This window comes from Passer montanus, unplaced genomic scaffold (genome assembly GCF_014805655.1).
Source record: "Passer montanus isolate IOZ18808 unplaced genomic scaffold, ASM1480565v1 scaffold12, whole genome shotgun sequence".
Taxonomy (NCBI): Eukaryota; Metazoa; Chordata; class Aves; order Passeriformes; family Passeridae; genus Passer; species Passer montanus.
Window position 1 is genome coordinate 13,467,565 of NW_024358722.1, and position 21,991 is coordinate 13,489,555.

At 37.6% G+C, this 21,991-nt stretch overlaps 1 protein-coding gene across 8 annotated transcripts in view; it reads left to right on the forward strand.

Moving 5' to 3' along the window:
• KCNK2 (potassium two pore domain channel subfamily K member 2) overlaps positions 1–21,991 on the forward strand; it is a 129,168-nt gene that overhangs the window by 53,929 nt on the left and 53,248 nt on the right. For all 8 annotated transcript variants that reach the window (XM_039698009.1, XM_039698006.1, XM_039698007.1 and 5 more), the window contains 2 exons: positions 204–514; positions 13,796–13,913. In XM_039698009.1, coding sequence (XP_039553943.1) covers positions 204–514; positions 13,796–13,913 — 429 coding nt within the window. The remainder of the gene's footprint in view (positions 1–203; positions 515–13,795; positions 13,914–21,991) is intronic.

Below are 21,991 nucleotides of genomic sequence, written 5' to 3' on the forward strand. Positions count from 1 at the left end.
GAAATGTGTTTATGCATGTACGATGGACACTACTACTCAGAGCAACAGATATGTTGTAAGGTGTCATGAGATTAAGAGAAAATTCAAGCAGTTGAAGAATTCCATTTAGAAGCAACAGAATTAGTGTAATCTCTTGGCAAGAAGAGTTAGTGAGATCTGAGTGGCGCTGTAAACATTAACTTTCTTTTTTTTATTTTTGCCAGTGGCGGCACCTGACTTGCTGGATCCCAAATCGGCCACTCAGAACTCCAAACCAAGACTATCATTTTCCACCAAGCCTACCGTGCTCGCTTCACGGGAGGAAAGCGATTCAGCCATTAATGTTATGAAATGGAAGACAGTCTCAACAATTTTTCTGGTGGTAGTCGTGTATTTAATAATTGGAGCAACAGTATTTAAAGCCCTGGAGCAGCCTCATGAGACCTCCCAGAGAACCACTATTGTGATTCAGAAGCAGACGTTTGTATCTCAGCATTCCTGTGTGAATGCAACAGAGCTTGATGAACTGATTCAGGTAATCCATACCAAACCCGTCATCACCTTGCCTTGGTGGAACAAATTATATATGGCAGTACTGCAGTGATAAGGGGCTAAATCTTTCTAAGTGAAGCTCTCTATTGGCCAAGCAATGTAACAAGTGTTAAGACCAGAAGCTGAGCATTTGCATTTTCATGCAAAGCGTCATGGTTGAAAAGCTATTGCTATTTTTAGGTCCAGTATGCTTGGTAGAGGGCCTTTTCACTGAAGCCTCCCATTATGCTAATTAAATGATTATTCATCAGCAATATATATAATTAATAGTTCACAAAGGAATTGGTATATTGATTGTGCTTTACAAGTTCTGTCAATATTTGAAGTGCCTAATTCTGAGGAAGAAGCTACACCATCCATTGCCTTAAAGGACTCCTAATTTACTGTGATTTTATCAAACTACTGTTCCTTCCAGCTGCATGTTTCTTTATATTGATTTTGTTTTAAGTACAGGAAAGTACCATGGACTTCCTACTTTGATCTTAAATCTCAATTTTCTCTGCTTCTTAAAGGCACATCCACAAATTATGTATATTGGTGTGTTCATATTAACACTTTATTTAACTTTATTTATTTAACTTGATTTTTTCCTATTTAACTTTACCCTTGCAGGTCATCTGCTTCAGAACCATGGGAGATATTTATTTGCAGTAGCACAGAACTAGATCCAAAGCCTTATAAGTCCCCTTCCAACTTAAATCTCATGTTCTTATGAATATCCAGTGGCACTGGAGGGAAAAGCAGAGGGCTGCCAAATCACATCAGTTCTGGGCATGGGACAATGAAATGTGAGACTTGAGTGAACAGTCAAGAGTTGGCAAGGATTGACTCCTTCCTTAGCAGTGGCCATGGGGCTATTTGGGTCTACAGAGGCCAAGATGGGACAGGGAGAGCAGGAGAGGGTGTTGGGCACCCAGACTATGGCGAGCAGAACTCTGGAGCATGCCAGATGCATGGGCAGAAAAAACATCTGGAAGTGGTTTTTGTCACCAGATATGGCTGGGAGTTTAGAAGCTGACTTTACCTCTCTAGACCAATCTGCATTGAGCATCAGCATGAAAAAAATCATCAGTTTTGTTTTTTCAGCTTTAAATAGAGAATTCTGATGTGCTGACTTATTTTTATGGTACACTACTTCTGAATTTTAAAGGTAAGCTGGGAAAATATCTTGTATATTGTGATTTCTCCCGTGCCTTGTTGCTAAAATATATTCCAAAACTGCTACCCTTAAAATGCCTGTCAGACAGTTCCTCTCTCCACTAGTCCAAGCAGGCATGCCTGAGGAGATGCTGCTGATAGTGATTTAGATACTGTGTAATAACTGTGTTCCAGTGGTTTGACCAGCAGAATGTGAGATAATCTTTCAGAGAAATATACAAGCACATTCTGATGAAAAATAACTCTTGTAGCTACTATAAATATCCTCCTATGAATTTTTTAGGTCAGATACTGTACTTGTGAAGATAAAAAAAGAAATTTTGAAGCAATATTATCTTACATCATCTGTGAGATGGACCTTAAGGCAAAAACTGTTGAAGTTTGCTCTGGAGTACTTAGATATTTTAGCATTTATGATTTTCTGCCCAGAAGCACAGATTGATAATAAAAACCCACTTCATCAGCATTCAACGCCCATTTGATATTTTGTGTAAAATAAATGTGTTTCAGTACAACCATCAGAGAACAGATAACCATATCAGCAATAGCTTGCATCTCCACTAATGAACTTGCCACAACCAGAAAAACACAGGCGTGTGAAGCATGGGGAGTGACACAGCCTCCCACAGCACATGGATGAGAGAGAATTGTGGAAAGAGTTTGCTCTGCTTGCTGTTGGGGTAAATGGAAAACTTAATTTTCCCTTGATCCCTTCTGCTTGTCTGTAAAGAGCACCATGATGTGGAGGTAGGAATGTGCTGTTACACTTTCACAGGAGCAAAGCTTGGGCACAGGGAGCCTATTTGGGTGGTTTGCTTTATGCAGAGAAAGTGTTAGTCAATGATATTAAGGGTTGGGAAATTCTGCTTTCCCAAAGTAAAATAGAAAAGCAACGGTAGATGAGAGTCTCTAATTCATTTTTCCAGGTCAAGGCTACTATCTTACTCACTGGGGTCATATTTCTTCCCTAGTTGCCACTTTGCCACAAAAACTAAATTAGTGAAATACATTTTGTCTCCCTGGGATTATGTCTGACTGCTATTACAATATGATGCAGTGTTTCTTCAGTTTTTGTTGGATGTCTGTATGAATAAAAATAAATAGTGTGTGCAAGGAAAAAGTAAATGTTATTCAAGAATTCACTGAAAGCTATAAAACTGAAAATTAATATGTACTATAGTAGAAGAGAGCTGGAATGATTAGTTTGTGTGAAGAAAATTACAGAGCTTAGAGACTGTAATGTCTTCTTTAATCAAGTATTTACCTTGAGTCAAACTATAATGAAATTCATTGCAACTTTTCTTTTTGAACTTCGTGTTCTCGGAATCCACATACTATTTTGGCTCTTTCATGCTAGTCATTGCTCAAGGTGCTTGTCATACCAGGCTTTTTCAATCTTCACAAACTTCTGCTCTGTAGTTTAATCCTTACTCTGAAGCAGGCTTGACTACCTGAAGACTGTCCACAGGCAGTAAAATATGTGGTAGCTTATTCTGGTGAGCACATCAGAGAGACTAGGTGGAGAGAACAAATTCAGCTAAAAAAAAGCACAAGTGGAATGACAGTCCAGTTTCGAGCATCCAGGAGCCATGGAATTTCCAACACCTTGGCTAAAATCTTCCTTTTGTCACAAAGCTGTTTAAAACAGTATTGTGTGTTTCTATATATACATACAGGATAAGAATTTTCCCCTTCCTGTTTTCTCCATCCTTATGTTATCTCACCAATCCCCAGTACCTGTCCTGGTACAGCATTATATACTGTTGCCAACTCTTCAGCAGGCACCGGTTTATTCCCTGGGTTTTGAATTCCTGAAACTTTGTATTGTCACATTGATTGTGTGGCTCCTCTGGGTGTACTAGGTGAGAATTATACTTTTACAGACATCATATATTTTATATAGATGTAAAATATGTGGCAACAGAGAGCTGCTATGCAGCCTAGAAAATGTGCAAAAGTAATGGAATAGAGTGCTTTGAGCATGGCAGTGAGGTAAATTCAGCTGCCTCAGAAAAAGGACCTGTGTTTTCCTCATAACTTTTCAGCCTGGCCAGCAGTGTTATTCCTGTGCTGAAAAAAAAAAAAAAAAAGAAAGAAAGAAGTCTTCACGACTTCTTCTGTCTCAGACTTCCATGGTCCAGTATTGCAAATCTTTCAGTTACTTTTTGCCTCACTGTCACAGAATATACCTGAAATGAACAACAGCATTACCTATCTTAAGAGGTATATCCAGGTACATAATTTGATATTTTGTGAGCACCTCCATTTAGTACCATATTAAAAATGTGCAAAAGTCATGCAGAGCATATCTGTACACCCAAGAGACCAGTTTTTCCAGGCAGCTCCAACTCCTGCTGTAGCCTAAAGCCAGCATTAACAACAGCATTAAGTGGATCACTGGATGCTGTCTCCAATGGTGCTGAGGTGGGCAGTGCACAGTACTCAATGGTGGTATATCTAAATTTACAAGATAAATACCCCAGGAGGGAGGCTTGTAAAAGTACAAACAGTATCTGGGTGAGTAATGAGAATAAAACAGAGGAGCAAGCTGCTCTGATGTTAAATGTTAAACTTCACTTTTAAAAAGTTTCAGTTGGAAGGTCTTTCTCATCTGGTAACAGATGAGAAAACATTGATTTGGTAAAGATTATTTGTGATATCTAATGCATTATAAAGCTGCAGAAAGGAATGTGGCCAGGTTCTTTCCTACTATTTCTTCTTTTGGAGAAGAGCTCTCTACAATTCATCATGAATGGTGGTTTGGTTTCTCTCTGTGCCTGCTCTCAACTTGGCCCTGCCATGCAATGCAAAGTAATTGTCAGGTGACAGAATAAAAGAGTAAATGTAGTTCAGACTGTGTGGATTTAATGAATGTGTGACAAAGTATATAAACCTGATCTTCATTTACACTAAGGATTTTTTATATCTTGCGTCCAACAATTTTTCTCTCACCACTGAGCTATTTGTTGGTAGAAGCTGATAGAAACCTGGGAGTAATCCAGCTATACCCACAGACAACAATAAGCATTAAAGAATGAAGTAATTCTCTAACTGGAGCTCTTGTATCTAACTATTTCAATCTAATTCTAATTTTCTTTTAGTTTGTTGACTCTTTCCTATAGCAAGCTTGCTATAGGAGTATTTAAAATGTTAGAGACATCCTCCAAACTCAGATGCACAAAATGTAATTTGAAAAATTTCCTGCTATATTTATCCACCTGTGAATGGTAGCGAATGTAAAGAGACCTTAGGTTTCACTGCTGCTGTTCTGGTGGCACTCACCTCTTGCAGTGCTTGGCAGCCATGAGATACTTGTGTCTTCCTTCATGGTGTCTCTTGGGGTTGTCTCTGGGAACAGGTGATCCTGACTGAATTTGATATTCAGCAATGGCATAAAATTGTCATTACCGTCGTTTCATACACCTCATTCCCTCTCTAGAGGATCCACAGATCCTATTGAAGAAATCAGGTGCATGCAAAAACAGTGAATTTGCTTTCTCCTTGCCCAGAACTCATGTTGCTCCTAAGATGTAGGGATGTGGTCAATATTTGGTGTTGTGGGATGTCTTGGCATTAGCAGCAACTGTTTGTCCCCTTGCCAAAGAAAAAGATGATTAGGAAAAAAAAAAAAGAGAAGAACTTTTTATGTAAATGCCATCTATTTATATATTGCTCAGCAACTATTTGTTCACATTGACCTTTTAAAGCCAAAATGGAAAAAAAAAATCCTTTTAAAATCCAAGCAAGTCGTTTAATGCATTATTTTTGCATACAAAAAAGAGAAATAAGAAAAATTTTAGTTATATTATTTTAAATATCTAAAATGTCTCAGTAAGCTGGTGTGAATTATTATAGTTATTTTAGTGAGTTAATTCTGAAAATTAATAAAGTGTTTTCAAATAAAGGTACAATGGAACATAAGTTAATCATAGAACATAGTTAATTTCCTGTTCCTTTAGAAGAAAGATCCTTCAAATATATTTATTCTGAAACCCTAACAGGTGGAAAAAATAGTCTTACACTAAAAAGCACAATCTTTTAATATGTTCCAAGTGCTGTGTGTGGTAATTCTTGCCTTATAAAGCCTTTATTTTGAAATCTGGACAAATTTGCAGGGTGCTGCACCAAGCTGTCTCAGCAGTAATACTTTTGTAGAGTTTTAAATCCAGCCCCTTTCAGGGCATGTGGCTTCTTCTGGAAACTGAATGCCCACAAAAATGTGCTTGCATTTAAAATAAACAAACAAACCAAAAGAATTAATGAGCCACCAGGATTTGCTGAACGGATGTGGATCCCACAAGTTGATCTCCTTGGGTTCTGTGCGGGCTTGTGGCTAACATGGGAGAGCAGCTCTCCATGCAGGGATCCAGAGTTGTGTGCCATTCCTGTTTTCATCTCACGTTTGTGTCAGCTGCATTGCCCCTTTTCTTTCCATTCATCTCTTAGATTATGAATGAGACCAAAATGGGGATTTTTTTTTAAATCTCCCTTGAGGACAAATGCTTTTTTTTTCCTTTTTATCTCTCTCTTGGGGGAAGCCTGACATAATTGTGAATGACATGGGAGCAGTGTTTCTTTCTTTAAACCGGCATCACCAGAAAATGATCGTGTTTTTTTCTGTAATTTATTTCTGTAAAAATATTTTACTTTAAAGTATGCATTTGCTGCTGCAACTACATTAAGTTGCACCTCCATCAGTAACTGATTTTGTCTCTTTCACAGGCTTCTTTACAATTTGCATTGTAGCCACAAGAAAATTATATTTGCCTGAAAATAGTTTTTCGGGTATATATTTAATTTCAATCAGATAAGCTCTTTGAGCCCTGATTATGTAGAAAACTGTTAAAATAAATAAGTGTAAATCCTTTCTCTCCAAGAGATTATAAGGTATTTGAGTATGCTGTATAATTTTTTAAGATTGGAAAACACAGAGATGCAAAGGTCTTGTTTTCAGACAAATACAACATTTATTTAGACAAGATTAAAATTTATTAACTAAACCTATTAAGCTTGAAACAAATTTTATTAATTATTTGAATCACAGCATTTGTAGACATTTTCAGTCCTGTGAGCTGTAGCTTACAGGTACTCTAAGCAGGAACCTTTTGAGGTAATTTGAATGTACCAGTTTAAACCATAAATATTCCTAGTCTCTCCTTTTGCAATTCCTTCCAGACTCTCCAAAAGAAAGCAGAAACTATGCCATGTCAGAATCCTAGTCTGGAAGCAGCATTTATGCTTTGTAAAACTTAAAGCCTTGAAAAGACTGATAGACCAGCATAGAAGAAATTGAGGCTGCACTCTATTTTATTAATTTATCTGAGGATCCAAAATACAATTGCATCAGGTTTTTAATGTGCCATCTGCATTTCAGTTATGAAGCTTATGACAAATTGCAAATATCAGTAGCAGAGCTGCCTGTTGATGTTTTCAAAGCAATGAAAGAAGAAACGAAGGACTTTCAAAGCAGTTAAAAACGAGGCACAGGAGCTGTAGTTTGAGATGTGGCCTGGGCATGTGTCTGTAAGATGTCTGCCCATCAGAGCACTTGGGCTTTATGTACTCTTAACTCTAAGTGTCCTGGCAGTCCTAACCTGTACAGTAACATCCTGTGTCTCTTTTTCCTCTTGCTGTGTCTGTGTCTCCTTTCTGCTTCACTCTGTCCAAAATAAATGTTCGAATGCAGTTGTCTCCTTCCACAACCCCTCCCTCCCAGTTCTACCTGAATCTCCAGATCAGAGAAATATTTATTAAATGAAAGATCTCTGTGAAAGACCTTTGACCGCACCCTTACCCAGACCTGTGCTTCACACAGACACCCACCTGCTGTGGTTGGGTGTGGATGGGTTGCAGCAGCCCCTGGACTGTGCCCTCCTTGCTTAGGCTCCTGCTGTTCTCCCTCTTCTGGTTCTGTACTCAGCTCCTGGAAGAGGGATTTTTTGGCAAAACTTTCTCTTGCCCGGGAGCATTTCCTCCAGGGACAGGACAGCTCCCTTTTCTGTAGTAATCCTCTACATAGTGGTTAAGCCAAAAGGAATTTTTTAAAGTGGTTTTTATCCTTCATGAGCATTATTTGGGAGAAAAATAACAAATAAATTCTAACTGCCCTTGTGACTTCTTTGTTCCAGCAGATTGTTTTCAAACTTTTATTGCTGCTTCTGGTGTTGAGACCTGTAAAGATTACATTTCCTTCAGATGAACAGTTTTATGGACCTAGAACTTAGCTTAGCCTGATTGCATCTGAATGCCAGCTTTTGTCTTAGAAGGGTGGCAGATATGACTCATTAGTAAGTCAGTTCTGCAGAACAGCTGTTTGCATAATTCTTCCAGTCTGTAATCTCAAGAAGCAAAGAAAAGCCTTCTTCCCTGAATGTGCATATGTGTATGCATGCATATATATGTGTATGTACACACAGAGAATTTATACACATGGATATCCATGGGGTTTGTAAAGCATATTTAGAAATAGAAATGTTGTTCATTATGTTTCTACATGGTTTAGTTTAAGTAGCTGTGAAAGAGTGTGAAAAGAATCCTTCAGTTCCTCAGTTTGTGGGGTACTAGTCTCCAGTGTAGAGCACACTCATATGTTATACAAACTAAAAAGAAAAACAAGGAGTCACAGAATTATAATACAAATATTATTGCAATCTCTTTCAACATCAAGGCCCAAATCCATGTGTTTTGAGGCTGGAGAGTTGTTTGTTAAGTGTTAAAAGCATCCTGGTGTGCCTTTGAACTGAGAACTACGATTTCCATGCCTTGTGAACCAAAGCTGAAATAAAAATACAGGATTTGTGCAGTAGCTGGGCCATATGAGGTGTATCTTTACACTGTAAAGGGAGAGTGCCCTCGTCAAAAGGCAGCAGAACTATAGCAGTGAAGCAAGAAATCCAGGCTGAGAAATGGTTTTCAGAAACTTTGAGGCACATCTGACTTTGACATCAGTTGTCAAGTGACTGCCAGGAAGCACAAACTAACTCCTGACAAGCTGGGTAACGAAAGAAAGCACCCTCTGGATCTTATCAGAAGCATAATTTGAGGTGATTCTATTTTAATCTTTCACTAGGAGAGCTGAGAGTAATGAACTGTTGTGTTACATCATTTCATAGAAGTGAAGTGACTGGAAGATGGTACAAAAACATGTATTCAGAGCCTGGTGTGGAGCAAGGAGATGAGCATTGGAGTGACTGGTTTGACACACTTATTTCTGCCTGATTTCCATGTGAGACAACAGTCGACTACCAGAGGCCAGCCTTCATACTTTATAAACTCTCCTTATTTTCCTGTGTCTCTGCATCCACTTACTGGATGTAGCTCTCTGGCCAGCAGGCTGCCTTTTGTCAGTCAATGCCATTGACTCCTTGCAGGGTCAGAGCACCAGAAGATGAAATTCCTGACCTAGAATTGTCTTCTGTTCTCAGAAAATGACTGTGCTGTTCAAAAGACTGCTTTATGTCTTGTTTTGACAGAGCTAAAGTCACAGTGTTCTATGTCTTAATCTGCAAAGCAAAGTTCAGCATGGCCTCTACAGAGAGATGCCTGCATGAACACAGGAATAACACAAAACTGCACAATGTATTTATTAGAAAGTGTTTCTAAACTACATAGGAAATGAAATACTGACATTGAATTAAAATGTGATTTGCGTTCTCATGCTCCTTTTCCCAGTGTTCTGATTTCAAACAAAAAATGTGTGATGCTTATGTGCTTCTGGAGCTCTGGTCATGCCTGGCCTGTCCACTCTGGGCTCAATCATCCCTGCTGCCTATTTTCTCTGATGCTCTGCTAAAGCTGTTCCCAAATGTGGCTGCAAAGCCAGCTTGTTGGGATGTGTAGGTGTAGTGCAAGTGAGGACTTGATCTCAGACACACTTCATGCCTATCCTAAGATACAGTACAGAGGCAGCCTAAGAATCCACCTAATTCAAAAAATGGGAATTTAAAAAAAATTTTAAATGTGTCAAAATTTTATCTCAATGCTCTTCACTATCAAAAAAGGCCTGTTTTTTTCACCATTATAAAGATATTTAAAGATGAAAAACATATTACTGTAAGTGTAACTTACATACTATAATTTTAAAAATCATGGTGCATAGAGGCATTCATTGGGTGCCATGTGCTGGGTGACCCACCCTCTGCACAGTCCTCAGTCACCTCACATCAAAAAAGTGCTAGACAAAGACTCTGGAAGAAAGTAAGGCAAGTGAAATTGCTTGCATAATTTAAGAATTTAATCTGTCCACATCTCTGTTCTAATGCTGACTGATTCTGTAGTGTTGAAACAAAACTGATTTTTGAAACAATTTATTTTGTATATGGAATAAAATACTAGAAAAATTGCTGCTGAGGAGGTCAGTTAACTTTAATAATAGAAAATAATTTTTGTAAGTCAAGAAGTTCCCATGTTAAAATCACACAAAGTGTTTAAAGTCTGTAGCATATGATGACTGTACAAGTTATAGAGTTTCCATAATTCTGCTTTTAGATTAAAAATGCAGAGTTACTGTCACTACTGTTTCAGTTAGGATAAACCAAAGATCTCAAGTGACATCAAGAACTTAGAGATGGGAGGGAAGGAGGGAAGCAGGGAACATGACAAATGAAGTTTGCAGTAGTAGTAAGGCATCTGTCAAAAAATAGGCTAAAAGACCATGAATTAAGGTGGCAGACAGCTCTGACTGTGAATAATAAGCCTGTTATTTGAAGGTTGAGATCCTGTCCCATAGTGAAGTTAGTGGAGCCTGGGTTTTTATTTGGGGCTAGAGAAGTGTTACTATCCAATCCTCCAGGTAAGTTTGTGGGGTGGACATGGCACGAAGTTGCTACCCTGAAAGTATTACTCTGAAATGTACAAGTGTTAGGAGTTATGCAATATATTATTTTCTTCTTAAATTTTTCTTGGGAATAGTCCTGGATGATGGTCTTATGATAGTGGATCAGACTAAGAAGAAAAGTCATCCTCTGATCCAAAGAACTGAAAATGAAGTCATCCTTCCTGAAAAATCTGCAGGCAACATTCAAAGACTTTATGAGACAGTTGACCTCAGTAAACCAGTAATCTTACCAACCTGTCACCCTTGTTAGTCGGGAAGACTCTTACAGATTACTCTGAAAGAATGAAATGCAGCAGCTTTTTTGGTATCTAGTCTAGCTTCTCCCAAATGCAGTCACAGCCCAGAAGAAAGCATAACATTTTGTGTTTGGAAACAACAGCCCAGTGATGATGAGGTATAATCTGGCCCTTTATGACTAAAACTATGCTTAAAACAATCAACAAATTTACAAATGTGAATTAGTAAATGTACAAAGAAAGTAAATGAGAAATGCTATCAGTAAAAATAAAACATTTAAAAAACACTTATATGTGATATACAACAGATTTGTTTAAATAGGTGAATATATTATTTAATAAGAAAGAGTCTTCAGTTTGAAAAGAAAGAGGAAGCTGAGTGGTCTGTAAGATCATTAATTTCTTGAAGGAGACAATTCAGAAATTTCTATTCAAGTGTTCCTCATAACACAAGAACTTAAAAAATTACTTTGAAGTACATACAAACTCTCAAAAGGGAAATATGCTTTAAATGATCCACAAGGAATTTGAAGATCTTACTGCCACAGAATGGCTTGGCTCCCAAAATACAAGTGAGCTCCAAAAGTAATTAGATAAATAAATTGCAAAGCAATTCACTCAAGCCAATCTGAACACCACGATGCAGATGCAGCCTCCTACTCAGAAAGTCCCTAAAAGTGTGTGTAGTCAGAACTTAGGAGGCTGTACAAAAAGGAAGCATCTCTGAAAGCAGCCCTGATTATTTTTCTGATTAGCAGTTGGATAAAATCAGAGATGTAATAATAGCAGCTAATTGTCTTTTGTAGCCATCTGTTGTGCCTTGGGCAGTTTTGGGTTAAGCTGTATTTTTTTTTCCCCAGGAAAAATGTAGGTGTGGTAGATGAAGTCAGGAAATGCATAGCTGTAGTGGATCATTGAGCACTTTAGGTTGCAACACCTTTCATATAAAAAGGCCTTGAGGTACATAAGGCTTCAAAAACATGCAGTGATGGTAAAAGCCCTGGATTTTACAAATCCATTTTACATCTGGATTTGTATAAAACTTGGTCTTGCTAGACTGTCTAAACAGGTGCATTGCCCTGGGCAGCACCTTCATCCAGTACATGAAACTAGAATGAAACAAGAATGGTTCCAAAGATTACAGTGATCCAGTGCTATATCATGTAATGTCCTCACTGGAGAGTGTGCTCCCATGTGCAGATATCAGGACCTGTGATGGCAGTTCTTAGTCTCCTGAAGTGTAACATCACTCAGTGAGCCCTGTTAATGCAGCACACTGATTTACACTTCCTTGTCAATCAAAGGAACAACTGTGCTGTGTAAATTATAAAATAAATTCAATGGATGGTTTCCACGTGCCTCTTAGTCTGGTGTGTCCCTTCCTACACGGATGGAAACACCTGTCAGTATCAGTGCTGCTGTATTTGCTCCTGCCAAATTGTACATCATGTACTAATGTAGAAGATTTATCCTTCCAACAGAAAGCAAAATTGAACTCTCTTCCCCCTCACTTTCCCCATCCTTTCTCCTTCCTCAGTAGGATTGAAAATTCCACTTCTTTGATGTCTGCCTTTCTGCTACTTAGAAAAAAAAAAAAAAAAAAAGAAGTTAAAAGTTTGTGGTTTGTGTAAAGATACCCCAGCTGGCTTTCTGTTGTTAACCCTGGATGGTGGAAAGGGTTTAGGTTTGGCAGAAGGATCCCTGTGGCTGCAGAGTTACAGCAATGGACTTCCAAATGGTTACTTTTGTGCATCTGAGCTTTGAAAATGGCAAACTGAAAATGTTGGATTTAAGCTGGATTTCATGTTGGATTTAAGTCCCATAATAAAAAATAGATGTCCTAGTTAATCCCACATCATTACTTCAAAATCTCTGCCCAGATCAAGTGACTTCTGTGGGGACAGTTTAGTAACAGAAATGTTTTAATTTCCAAATAATCAATGTCTTTTGGGACTGAAAAAATTATTACTACTGTACAACAATGTTCCTCTGCAACAGACTGCCCACAGGGAAGATGGCTCTGGTCTGTCCTATCATTGAATATATTTATGTACCTAATTATTGTTGTACATCTTGCCAAGCAGGAACTACTAGTCAGATGCTCATTTTCACTTTATGGTTTTACTTCCTGTTTTTTCTTAGACACCAATTATCACAAATATCATAATTACAAATAAATCCTGTTTTAAAGTTTGGGTATTAAATGAAAACTTATATTTTAAAAAATATATGTTGCAAATTTAGAATTACTTTTTCTTTAACTCAAATACCAGTATATATCTGCAATTGAGATATAACAAAACAGGAATATGTTTTAGAATAAGAATTGACAGTAGTTGGTACTGCTGAAAGAAGAAAAGTTTCCAATTTCTTAAGACTATGAAGATGTCACTAGTGGCAAGCTTGTTGATTTTATTTGCTAGAACTGAATTTTTCAAGAACAGCATTTCTGAAGTATATAGTTGTATAGAGATACATGTTTGATATTTGACTGAATTTTTTTTTGCAATAATGAAAGTTTTATAATTGTATGTGTAATTACTTTAATTATTGAATTGTCTGTTTTCTAAAAGTGTTTTCTTTCTTTGGAATTAATTTGATACAGAACAATGCATGGGCATTTTTTCTTGGTGTTTGAAAATGACTGTTTTTAAGAAGTCCATTTGCTTGCCTAACACAACACAGAAACATTGTGGGAAACTCTCATTGTAAATTTTGTCTAATGCATGTTTTTCTTCACCAAATAGCTGCAGCAGTAAAAATAATTGTGTTTGCCTTCTAACTAAGATAGAAATATCACAGATTTTGCATTCTCCCCAATGGTCTGGACTTTGCAGCTCTTCTGAATTGCCTGGAGTGGTTGCTGAAGAAAAAATTGTAGCCTAACGGAGTGATAATGCTTGAGCAAAGCAACACAGATCCTTTTCTGATTTACTGCTTTGATCAAATACTAATTGAATGAATCAATTTACTGTAATATATATCTGAATACAATTGTTTTATGTATACTGACAAAATCTTTTTAAACTTGCAGCAGGTAGTGGCAGCAATAAATGCAGGAATCATACCTTTAGGAAACACATCTGCTCAGATCAGTCACTGGGACTTGGGAAGTTCCTTCTTCTTTGCTGGCACTGTTATTACCACCATAGGTAGGACACAGCTTATTATCTTTCTATAGTCAATGAGCTGAAACTCTTGATTTCCAGTGTGTGCATATATTTGTTAATGGTAAATCTTCCAAATCTTCTGTTTTAAGTAGAGTCATTTTCTAGCTGCAGGGGCAGAAATAATAGCTGTCTGTAAAGGAGCCCTAGCTGAGTGATTTTGCTGTAGAAAAAAAAAATGTTGCTGTAGATTTCTCTCAAGTAACTGGAAGAGGTTGTGGAAATATTTTCTGGGGAAGATTTGGTCAGCTGTACAGTCACAAGTGTTAAATAGGGCATGATTTAAAGCACATGTGCATTAAACCATGACTGAGATGTGGGGAATTAAATGTCTGTGTTCTCCTATTCAATATTATTTAATCTAAATTCTGAAAGAGTCACTGTCCCTCTGAGCAGGTGTAAAAAGAAACAGCATTTGGTATTTCAGTTTCTTCCCTTTGACTACAATATTGTACACATGGTATGGAGTTAAAAAAACAAATGTAGCTCATTGATCACAAAAGGGTATTCACAAAGATAGACGGAAATTTGGAGATGAAATAATGAGAAAAAATGAGAGTAATATATAACAAATTGTAGCATCTTTGCAATAATTATCACTACATAATATTTAGATGCATATTGTGGTGGAAGAGGATGTTCTTTTCAAGTGTTGTCGGGACATTTTTTCTTTCTTTATGTAGAAGTGCATAAATGCCATATTTTTTGTGTGTTTGAGTGTAAATATGTGTACATTTATTTGTATGAATATTGTGCCTATGTGATATTTTTCCACATCTAGAGTAACTGAAACACAGGTTTAGTGAAACCAGAGAAATTCTTACCTCCTTGATTTGCAGCAAACTTACTGATTTTATAGTAGCACCTCCTCATGGTGATAAAAACACCCAAGTATCGAAAAATCTAATTAAAATTAAAGGTTATAACCAAAAAAAAAAAAGCAAGAACTTTGAAAGGACATGTTTGTGACCAGTCTTATGTTATCCTCTTTGGGCAGTACAAAACTTTATGTTGTGAGCATCCCTGGTCCCATAGAAAATGCAGGATAGTTGTTTCACTTCCTAATAAGGATAAAAGCTAACATATGAAAAGTGTTCAAAGAATTGAAAGTTCAAAATTTTTTTAGAGCAGTGGAATATTTTGTCTCACCATCTTTTTTTCTAAGTAAAACTAAGGCTTTTCTAAATCAAAATGTTTTGTGATTTAATTTACTGACCTGATTCTACCAAGCCATGTGTAAGTCCAGCTTAGAAGAGAGCAGGGATCTGCAAAGGCATCCAGGCCTCTGATCCAACAGGCAGGATACCCCAATATGAAATTAATTTGAAAATCAATATTTCAGATCGTTTCTGCAGACCAGAGTTGTCAGAAATAGGTCAAGCTGGGCAACAGTAAATATTTGTTTCAAGTTTTGTGATAGCAGCTTGAGAAAGAAATGGGGGGAAAAAGTCTTTCCTAAAATATTTTGGCTTTGGAGTGGCTGGGTTCTTTCATCATGGACCCTTTCTGGTGGGAAGCTCCCAGCCAGCTGCACTTTTGATCTTTTCTCAGGATCCAAGGGAAGCAAGATTATATGGAAGCTGTAGCGTGGTTGGCGTTGTCTTAATGCTGTGCACCACCTTGCCCATGGCTCCCAGGGCCTGTGGTGTGACAGAAGGTGGTGCTGGTGTGAAAAACACCTGGAAAAGTGAATTACCTGGGAAAAGGGTGGGAAGCAGAACAGCTGGGTGTGCTTTCCCTTAATCTTTGTGTTATTACGTGCCAGCAAGTGATTTTGTCTTCAGAACAGTACCTTTGTAACCTTTATGAGTAACTTTTTGAAAATGAAGGCATTCCTTCCAGCTAGAGGGCATATGGTAATAATAACTTGATTTCTTAAGAGAGTCAAAATGTGGTTTATGAGCATCTCCAGAGAGCTGCCATAGGTTTCAGACAAACACTACAGATATTCTCTGTGGACAAAGGCAGAACTGTGTAAATTCATAGAATAACTTTACAGAAATAATTTGTAAATGAGGTTTGATAAATATGAATAAAATTTGTAAATATTACATTCTTATACCTTAAAGTAGACACAAGAAAATTATTTTTCTGTATACCTTAAGAACTACTTGCAGATGAGAAAAGGGATTACCAACATTTAGAGACAATGATAGCTTTCCAGTGTTGCAGCAGATTTTGTAGCTTTCCAAACCACTTATTACTATAATTTTACCATATCACTTAGCCCACACTCTTCCTGTTGATGTGTAAGAATCTAAGACGTTCAAATGGAATCAGTAGTCTATGAATAGAATTTCTCAAACCTTCCTTTAATGAAAGCAAAGCCTTTTCTTACTGGCAGTAGCACTTGCATCCCACAAATATTTGGTTTCTGGGGAGAGGATAATAAATAAAGCCTTTGGCATCTGCCGAAGCAATAAATAGCTGTTTTGCAGTTACTGTTCTTCTTGTATCCCAGTAGTGAACACTGACATGAAAAGTATTGGCTATCTGTTTTGGTGGCTGCTGGAGCACACTTGAACCATCTTCTGGATCTCCTGTAGGTTTCTGAAAGGCACTCTTATGGTGCCATTAAGTCTCTAGAGTTCCAAAGCCAGCTCACAGAAACAGAGGCAACACTTCAGAAAACATGGCTTAGTATTTATGTAACACTTTTTGAAATCTGTTATAATCCTTCATGTGATGCAATAAATGTTAGTGTTCCTAATATAAAATTAGCAAAACCAGTTAGAATAGAATATGATGTGATACTGCTACTAGATCTTTTCTAAAAAGTGGATTTAGTTGAGAGTTTCACAAGGCTTTCTTTAGAACAGGTCCTTGGTTTTAGCTTTGCATTTACTACTGTGCTGCAGCACAGAACTTGTTTCAGGAAGGGTTTTTCCTTTGACTGGCTTAGTTAGGTGTTCTTGCTTGTGAATATGTTTCCAGAACAAATATACCTCATCTCAACAAAGAGATGTGAAATTGCATGATTATTAGTCTGTGCATATGGAATGGTTTCAGACAGTCTCTTAGAGGGAAAAGGGTAACAGAGGTAAATAGGAATATGAAATTATCTATGAAAAATATTGTTGCATTGTTCCTGGAATACTGTGCATGCTGCAAAGTACAAAAGAACCTTTTTTTGTGTACCTGAAAATGTTATTATCCAGTCAGTCCTGCTCCAAGACCACATGACCAAAGAAAAGAAAAAAGAAGGTTGGGGAGAAAAGAAGAAAAATGATAACTTAATCATAAAACTGGAGATAGTGCTGAGGAGGAAGGGAAAACAACCTTTATGCCTTTTTTCCCCCTCTCTTTTTAGTCTGAGAGTTCATTGCTGGTACTGTGCATGATTTGTAACCTCTGCTGCATTTCCTTCAATAGGTAGCTGAACTCAGAAATGGGCATACAGACATAGCCTGTACACACCCCAGTATCCCCCAGATTTATGTTTTAGGGCTGGGGAAAGTTTTATATTGGCAGCAGGGTAAAAACCAGACCTGTCATTTTGAAGCTTGAGACCTGTGTCTAGTAAATTGGAAAAACAAAGAAGACATGCCAAGGCCTTGAGCTCAGCAAGTTGTTTTCCCAAATGTCTGGTGTCTCAGCACATAAAAAATGCAGCATCCTCTGTAATACAAGAAACTGCATGGCAAGAACCTCTAATAGCCTGCTATGGATCTTCATCTAAAAGACCTGCATTATTTCCACTCTTAGTCCAGACTAAGAGTGGAAATAATGTCATGATTTTTTCAAGCACTGCAAGGTAGACATATGGGAAAAGTGTTTATTCAGCCTCCTGGAAGATGGAGTGCCTTGGATGGCAGTGGAGAGCAGGGTGGCAGTGCCAGCAGCTCGTTGGTAGCTGTGGTTTGCCAGAGTCCATTCTTTCAAACAGAGCTCCTTTAATGCCTTAGCACTCGAGGATGCACCACAGCCCCATTGATGTCCAAATCCAATAGTTGCCAAAAACTGGGTCCAACAAATCCAACAAGGAAATTATGTGTTGTTCTTATCCATTTCCATTTTCGTTGCCACCAGCCCTTGGTTTTTGAACCCAACATCTGGTGTTCACTGGAAACTGAACCTCTTGAGAAGTTCATAATGATTAATGTCTTTAATTTAGGTTCATGAAGCTAGCTATGGGAATATGGGGATTTGGGGTCCAAAAGTGTAGCAACCATTATTAAAGTGTGCAAAAGAATGTGAATACTAAAAAAAAAAAAAAAAAAGAAAAAGAAAATAGAAAAAGAAAATAAATTAGTAAATGTTTACATTTTAGGGAACAGATGTGATACTGAAGATACTGAGAAATAGATTTATGTTTTTGACTAGAAATGTCAACCTGATTTGTCATTTTTAAAGCAGCAATTAGTTATGTAGCTTCAAATGCAATTTCATTTTAAGGAACTGTTCCTTCTGTCATTTTTCCACTGGCTGGACAAAAGATTTGCTTGTGAAGGCAAGGTATTTTACAAAGTCTTATTACATTGCTTGTTGATTTGAAACAATAATAAAATCCCGCTGCTAAAACTGTCCCTTCTGGCACCATTCCACTGCATTTTTGAAAGACAAGGTAACAGAATAATGTGCTGACAACTAAAATATACAAAACACTTTTGACGTTACAAAAAGACAAATATTGTTCATAATGAGATGTGTTACCTATTATGTCAGATAATCATAAAGCTAAAAATGTGCAAATGACATTGAAAATTTGTTCTCCGAGTTCAGAAAAGTAAGAAGCATCACATTATCTTAGAACATGTTACTTTTTTTATTTGTTTGTGCCACCAAGAAAAACAAGGATTTTGAGGTTGAGCATAAAAGCCTCATTTTACAAGACTGCAGCTTATCAGAGTGTAAATACTTGGATTCCTGTTTATGTATTCGTAAGGGAAGAGAGAAGAAGCAAGCAAAAGAAAGTGAAGTGCAAATGCTGAGGTGATTGAGGAGGGGATGGGAGAAAAACTCCTGAAATTGAAAAACCATAACATACATTTGCCTGAAAAATTCCTATATGTGATTTTTATCCATCGTATTAGTAATTAAATCTGCATTTGTCTCCATTACTTAAATGAACTTAACTCTTGGTGGACATTTGAGTATAGGGCTTCCAAGTACCTGTTTCTTTCAGGGCTCCTCTACTAGAAATAATCTTCACCAAGGCAAGATTGAGGATCTCAGCCTCTACTGATAGCCTGGCTGCGCAGGTCCAGACTTCACAAAGCTTTTTGCAGGAGTTTGTGTGTGGCAAGTCTGAGTATAACCAGCTGATAAGACCAGCTGCAGAGCAATGCAGAAAAAAAAGTGGTTAAAATTTATGGTCTGTGAAAATGTGGTAGTAAGAGACATGCTACACAGGTCACTGGGGAGTGAAGTGGAAATGCTCCTTCCATCTCTTGCTCTGCAGAGGACTCCATTGAAAACTCCTGCTGCCCTCCTGAGAGTCACATTGACTCTCAAAGTGTGTTAAACATGTATATCTCATCTGATGAGATGTCAACAGAAAGAATTTTTAGGTTTAAAAAAATCCCCCTGAGATGACTTCAGAACTCATTCTTTCCTCCAGGTTAGTGCTGTGCTTACCTTCTCGTCCCTGTGCTGCTGTCCTTAATAGTTGTTGGAACTAAATTAGGTTTTTATTCTCTCTTTGCTCCATTCTAATTTATTTCCTTTGCTTCTTTTGTTGCACTTTTGAAGAAGTGTCTGAATTTGACCCAGTTATTGGCTGTTGACAAATAGTGCTTCAATTGTGCTCTGGAGAGACCTGTTAGGATTTGGCAATACAATCCTCCAAATATTTCATCTGAACTGAGCATACTCTCTCCCAGGGCAGTAGTCACTAAACAAGATTTCCTCTGTAATTATTTCTCCCAGGAAGAGTGAGTTGAAAGTGTATTACCACTATGCCCTCAATTTTCTCCTGCATTTGCTCAGGCAGTGGGAAAGAGGCCTTATCTGACTTGAATGCCAAAGAAATAATACTGGACTCTACAAGATACAGGAGAAATAATTAGGATGAGACTGCTGAGAGCTAGGGAACCTGGGACAGTGGTGGAGAAAGGACAATGTTGAAGAGCTGAAAGGAATTTATATTAGATGAAGAGCTCAGTTAGAGACATTGAGGGCTTGTATATCAGAATAATTGAATTAAATTGAATGAGCAAATCACAGAAAACAAATTGAACCTCACTGACCAAAATGATTGGGACTAACAAAATACTCAAAATTGCCAAGGGTGGCTCTGAAATTGAAAAGTGCAAGTTTATGGAATGACACACAGCTTTAATTATACAGAAAAGTGATTTTTTTTTTCCTACCAGCTCTGGTTTGATGCACAGGCATATGGTAAATTGCAAGTATTTGCATGTTCTGTGGGCCATATTCAGGGTCTGATGTTTCTGGTGATATTGTTGCTTTAAGTTATCGGCTATATTAGAACAGATTACAGTGATACAGTCTCTTAGTTGTGTGAATATACAAGGGAATTTTTTTTTTTTATCTGGTAAATTATGAATTCTGGACAAGAAATCTGGCAATGGATGGTATGAAAGGATGCTGTCTTTAGGGAAGGTGGTGGCATCAGTGACAATTCATATATTTTTTGGCCTGATCTTTCTTTTTGCACATTTTTAGTCTTTCAGAATTATGATTCAGAGTCCTGCTAACTACTTTTGTTGCTTGTAACACTGAGTTTCTGGATACATTTATGTTCTGGAATATTTTTTCTGACCAGTCAGAATGTTCTTCTACACTGATGTGACTTCATTAAAATTAGTTTTTCATAAAAAAGCCTTTTAAATGTCTTTGATAAGCTTCCTGCTAGGCAGCACTGACAGTTCTGTTTTGGTGTGGTGTCTATTTATTGCTGGATCTTGCCAAACAAGAAGGAAGACGTATCATTTTTGCAGTCTGATGTACTTGCACTTTTTGAGCTTTTATCTTCTTTTTTTTTTCTCAAAACCTGAAAATAGTTGTGTTAAAACAATTTGCCAGGTTTGCAGCTTTCCATCACTCCATTACCTTTGGTGATTTCCTAAACAACAGGCTATGCTTAAAGCTGTTCTGCTTAGAACTTCAAGTCATGTTGTGGAGTGAAAACGCCAATTTGTCAGTTGTGACAGTCCCCAGTTCACACTGCAAATGAGCAGTGAAGTTTTCACAGCTTGCTCTGTTAATTCCAGTGTGCTAATGAAATTGAATTTTGCTTTCTTTATTCAGATTTCTCATCACTGGCTGATTAGAAAAGGGTTTCTGAGCCTCCTGATCATGTCCATTTCCATTCCTAGGTTACAAAAGCTTGTTGCTATCAATAAAGGAAATGATGCCAGGAAGAATTACCAAGCAGGGCTACACTGTGTGCAGAATGCTAGGATGAATGGGATTATTTCCTGCTCCCTTTTTGTTTATTTTTGTAATTGGATAAGGAGTGGTGCAACCAGCCATGAGAACCTCAAATTTTGTAAGCAAACAGTGGCACAGGATTTTGGAAAACACTGAAAAAAAGAGAACGTTTTGTGCTTCGTCTCTACATCAGGGTCACTGAGTGGGTAAGGTTTAGAGGCCAAAATAAAAACACCTGTTCACAATGTGTATCCCCCCCCTCAGGAGGGTCTGTTGGTAAGTTTTGACCATGTTAAGCTGTTTATCTTTATGTGCTGCTTCATTCACAGCTGTTTCCAGTTTGATTAGTTGAGCTGCTAAGCAGAAGCAGCTTTTAAAGAGGGAAAGGCAGCTGTAATCCATCACGGATTTGTTCAATTATTTTTGGAGTTTTTTGTTTGGTGGGTTTTTTTGGTGTTTGTTTGTTTGTTTGTTTTTGGGGGTTTTTTTGTGTGTGTGTGTTTGGTTGGTTGGTTTTTTTAGGTGGGGACTCATGGTATAAGACTAGCATAGGGGCATGTAAGCTCTCTTAAAAGCAAAGCTCACTATCAGCTGGAATTTCTCCCTACTGATCACCATAGAAAGTAGGCATTTTTTAGGTACTTCTAACATGGTTCTGGATGTTGAGCAGTTTTGCAGATCTGGCTGAATTGCATGTGATTTTTATACCAGGTAAGTGCTTGCCTAAT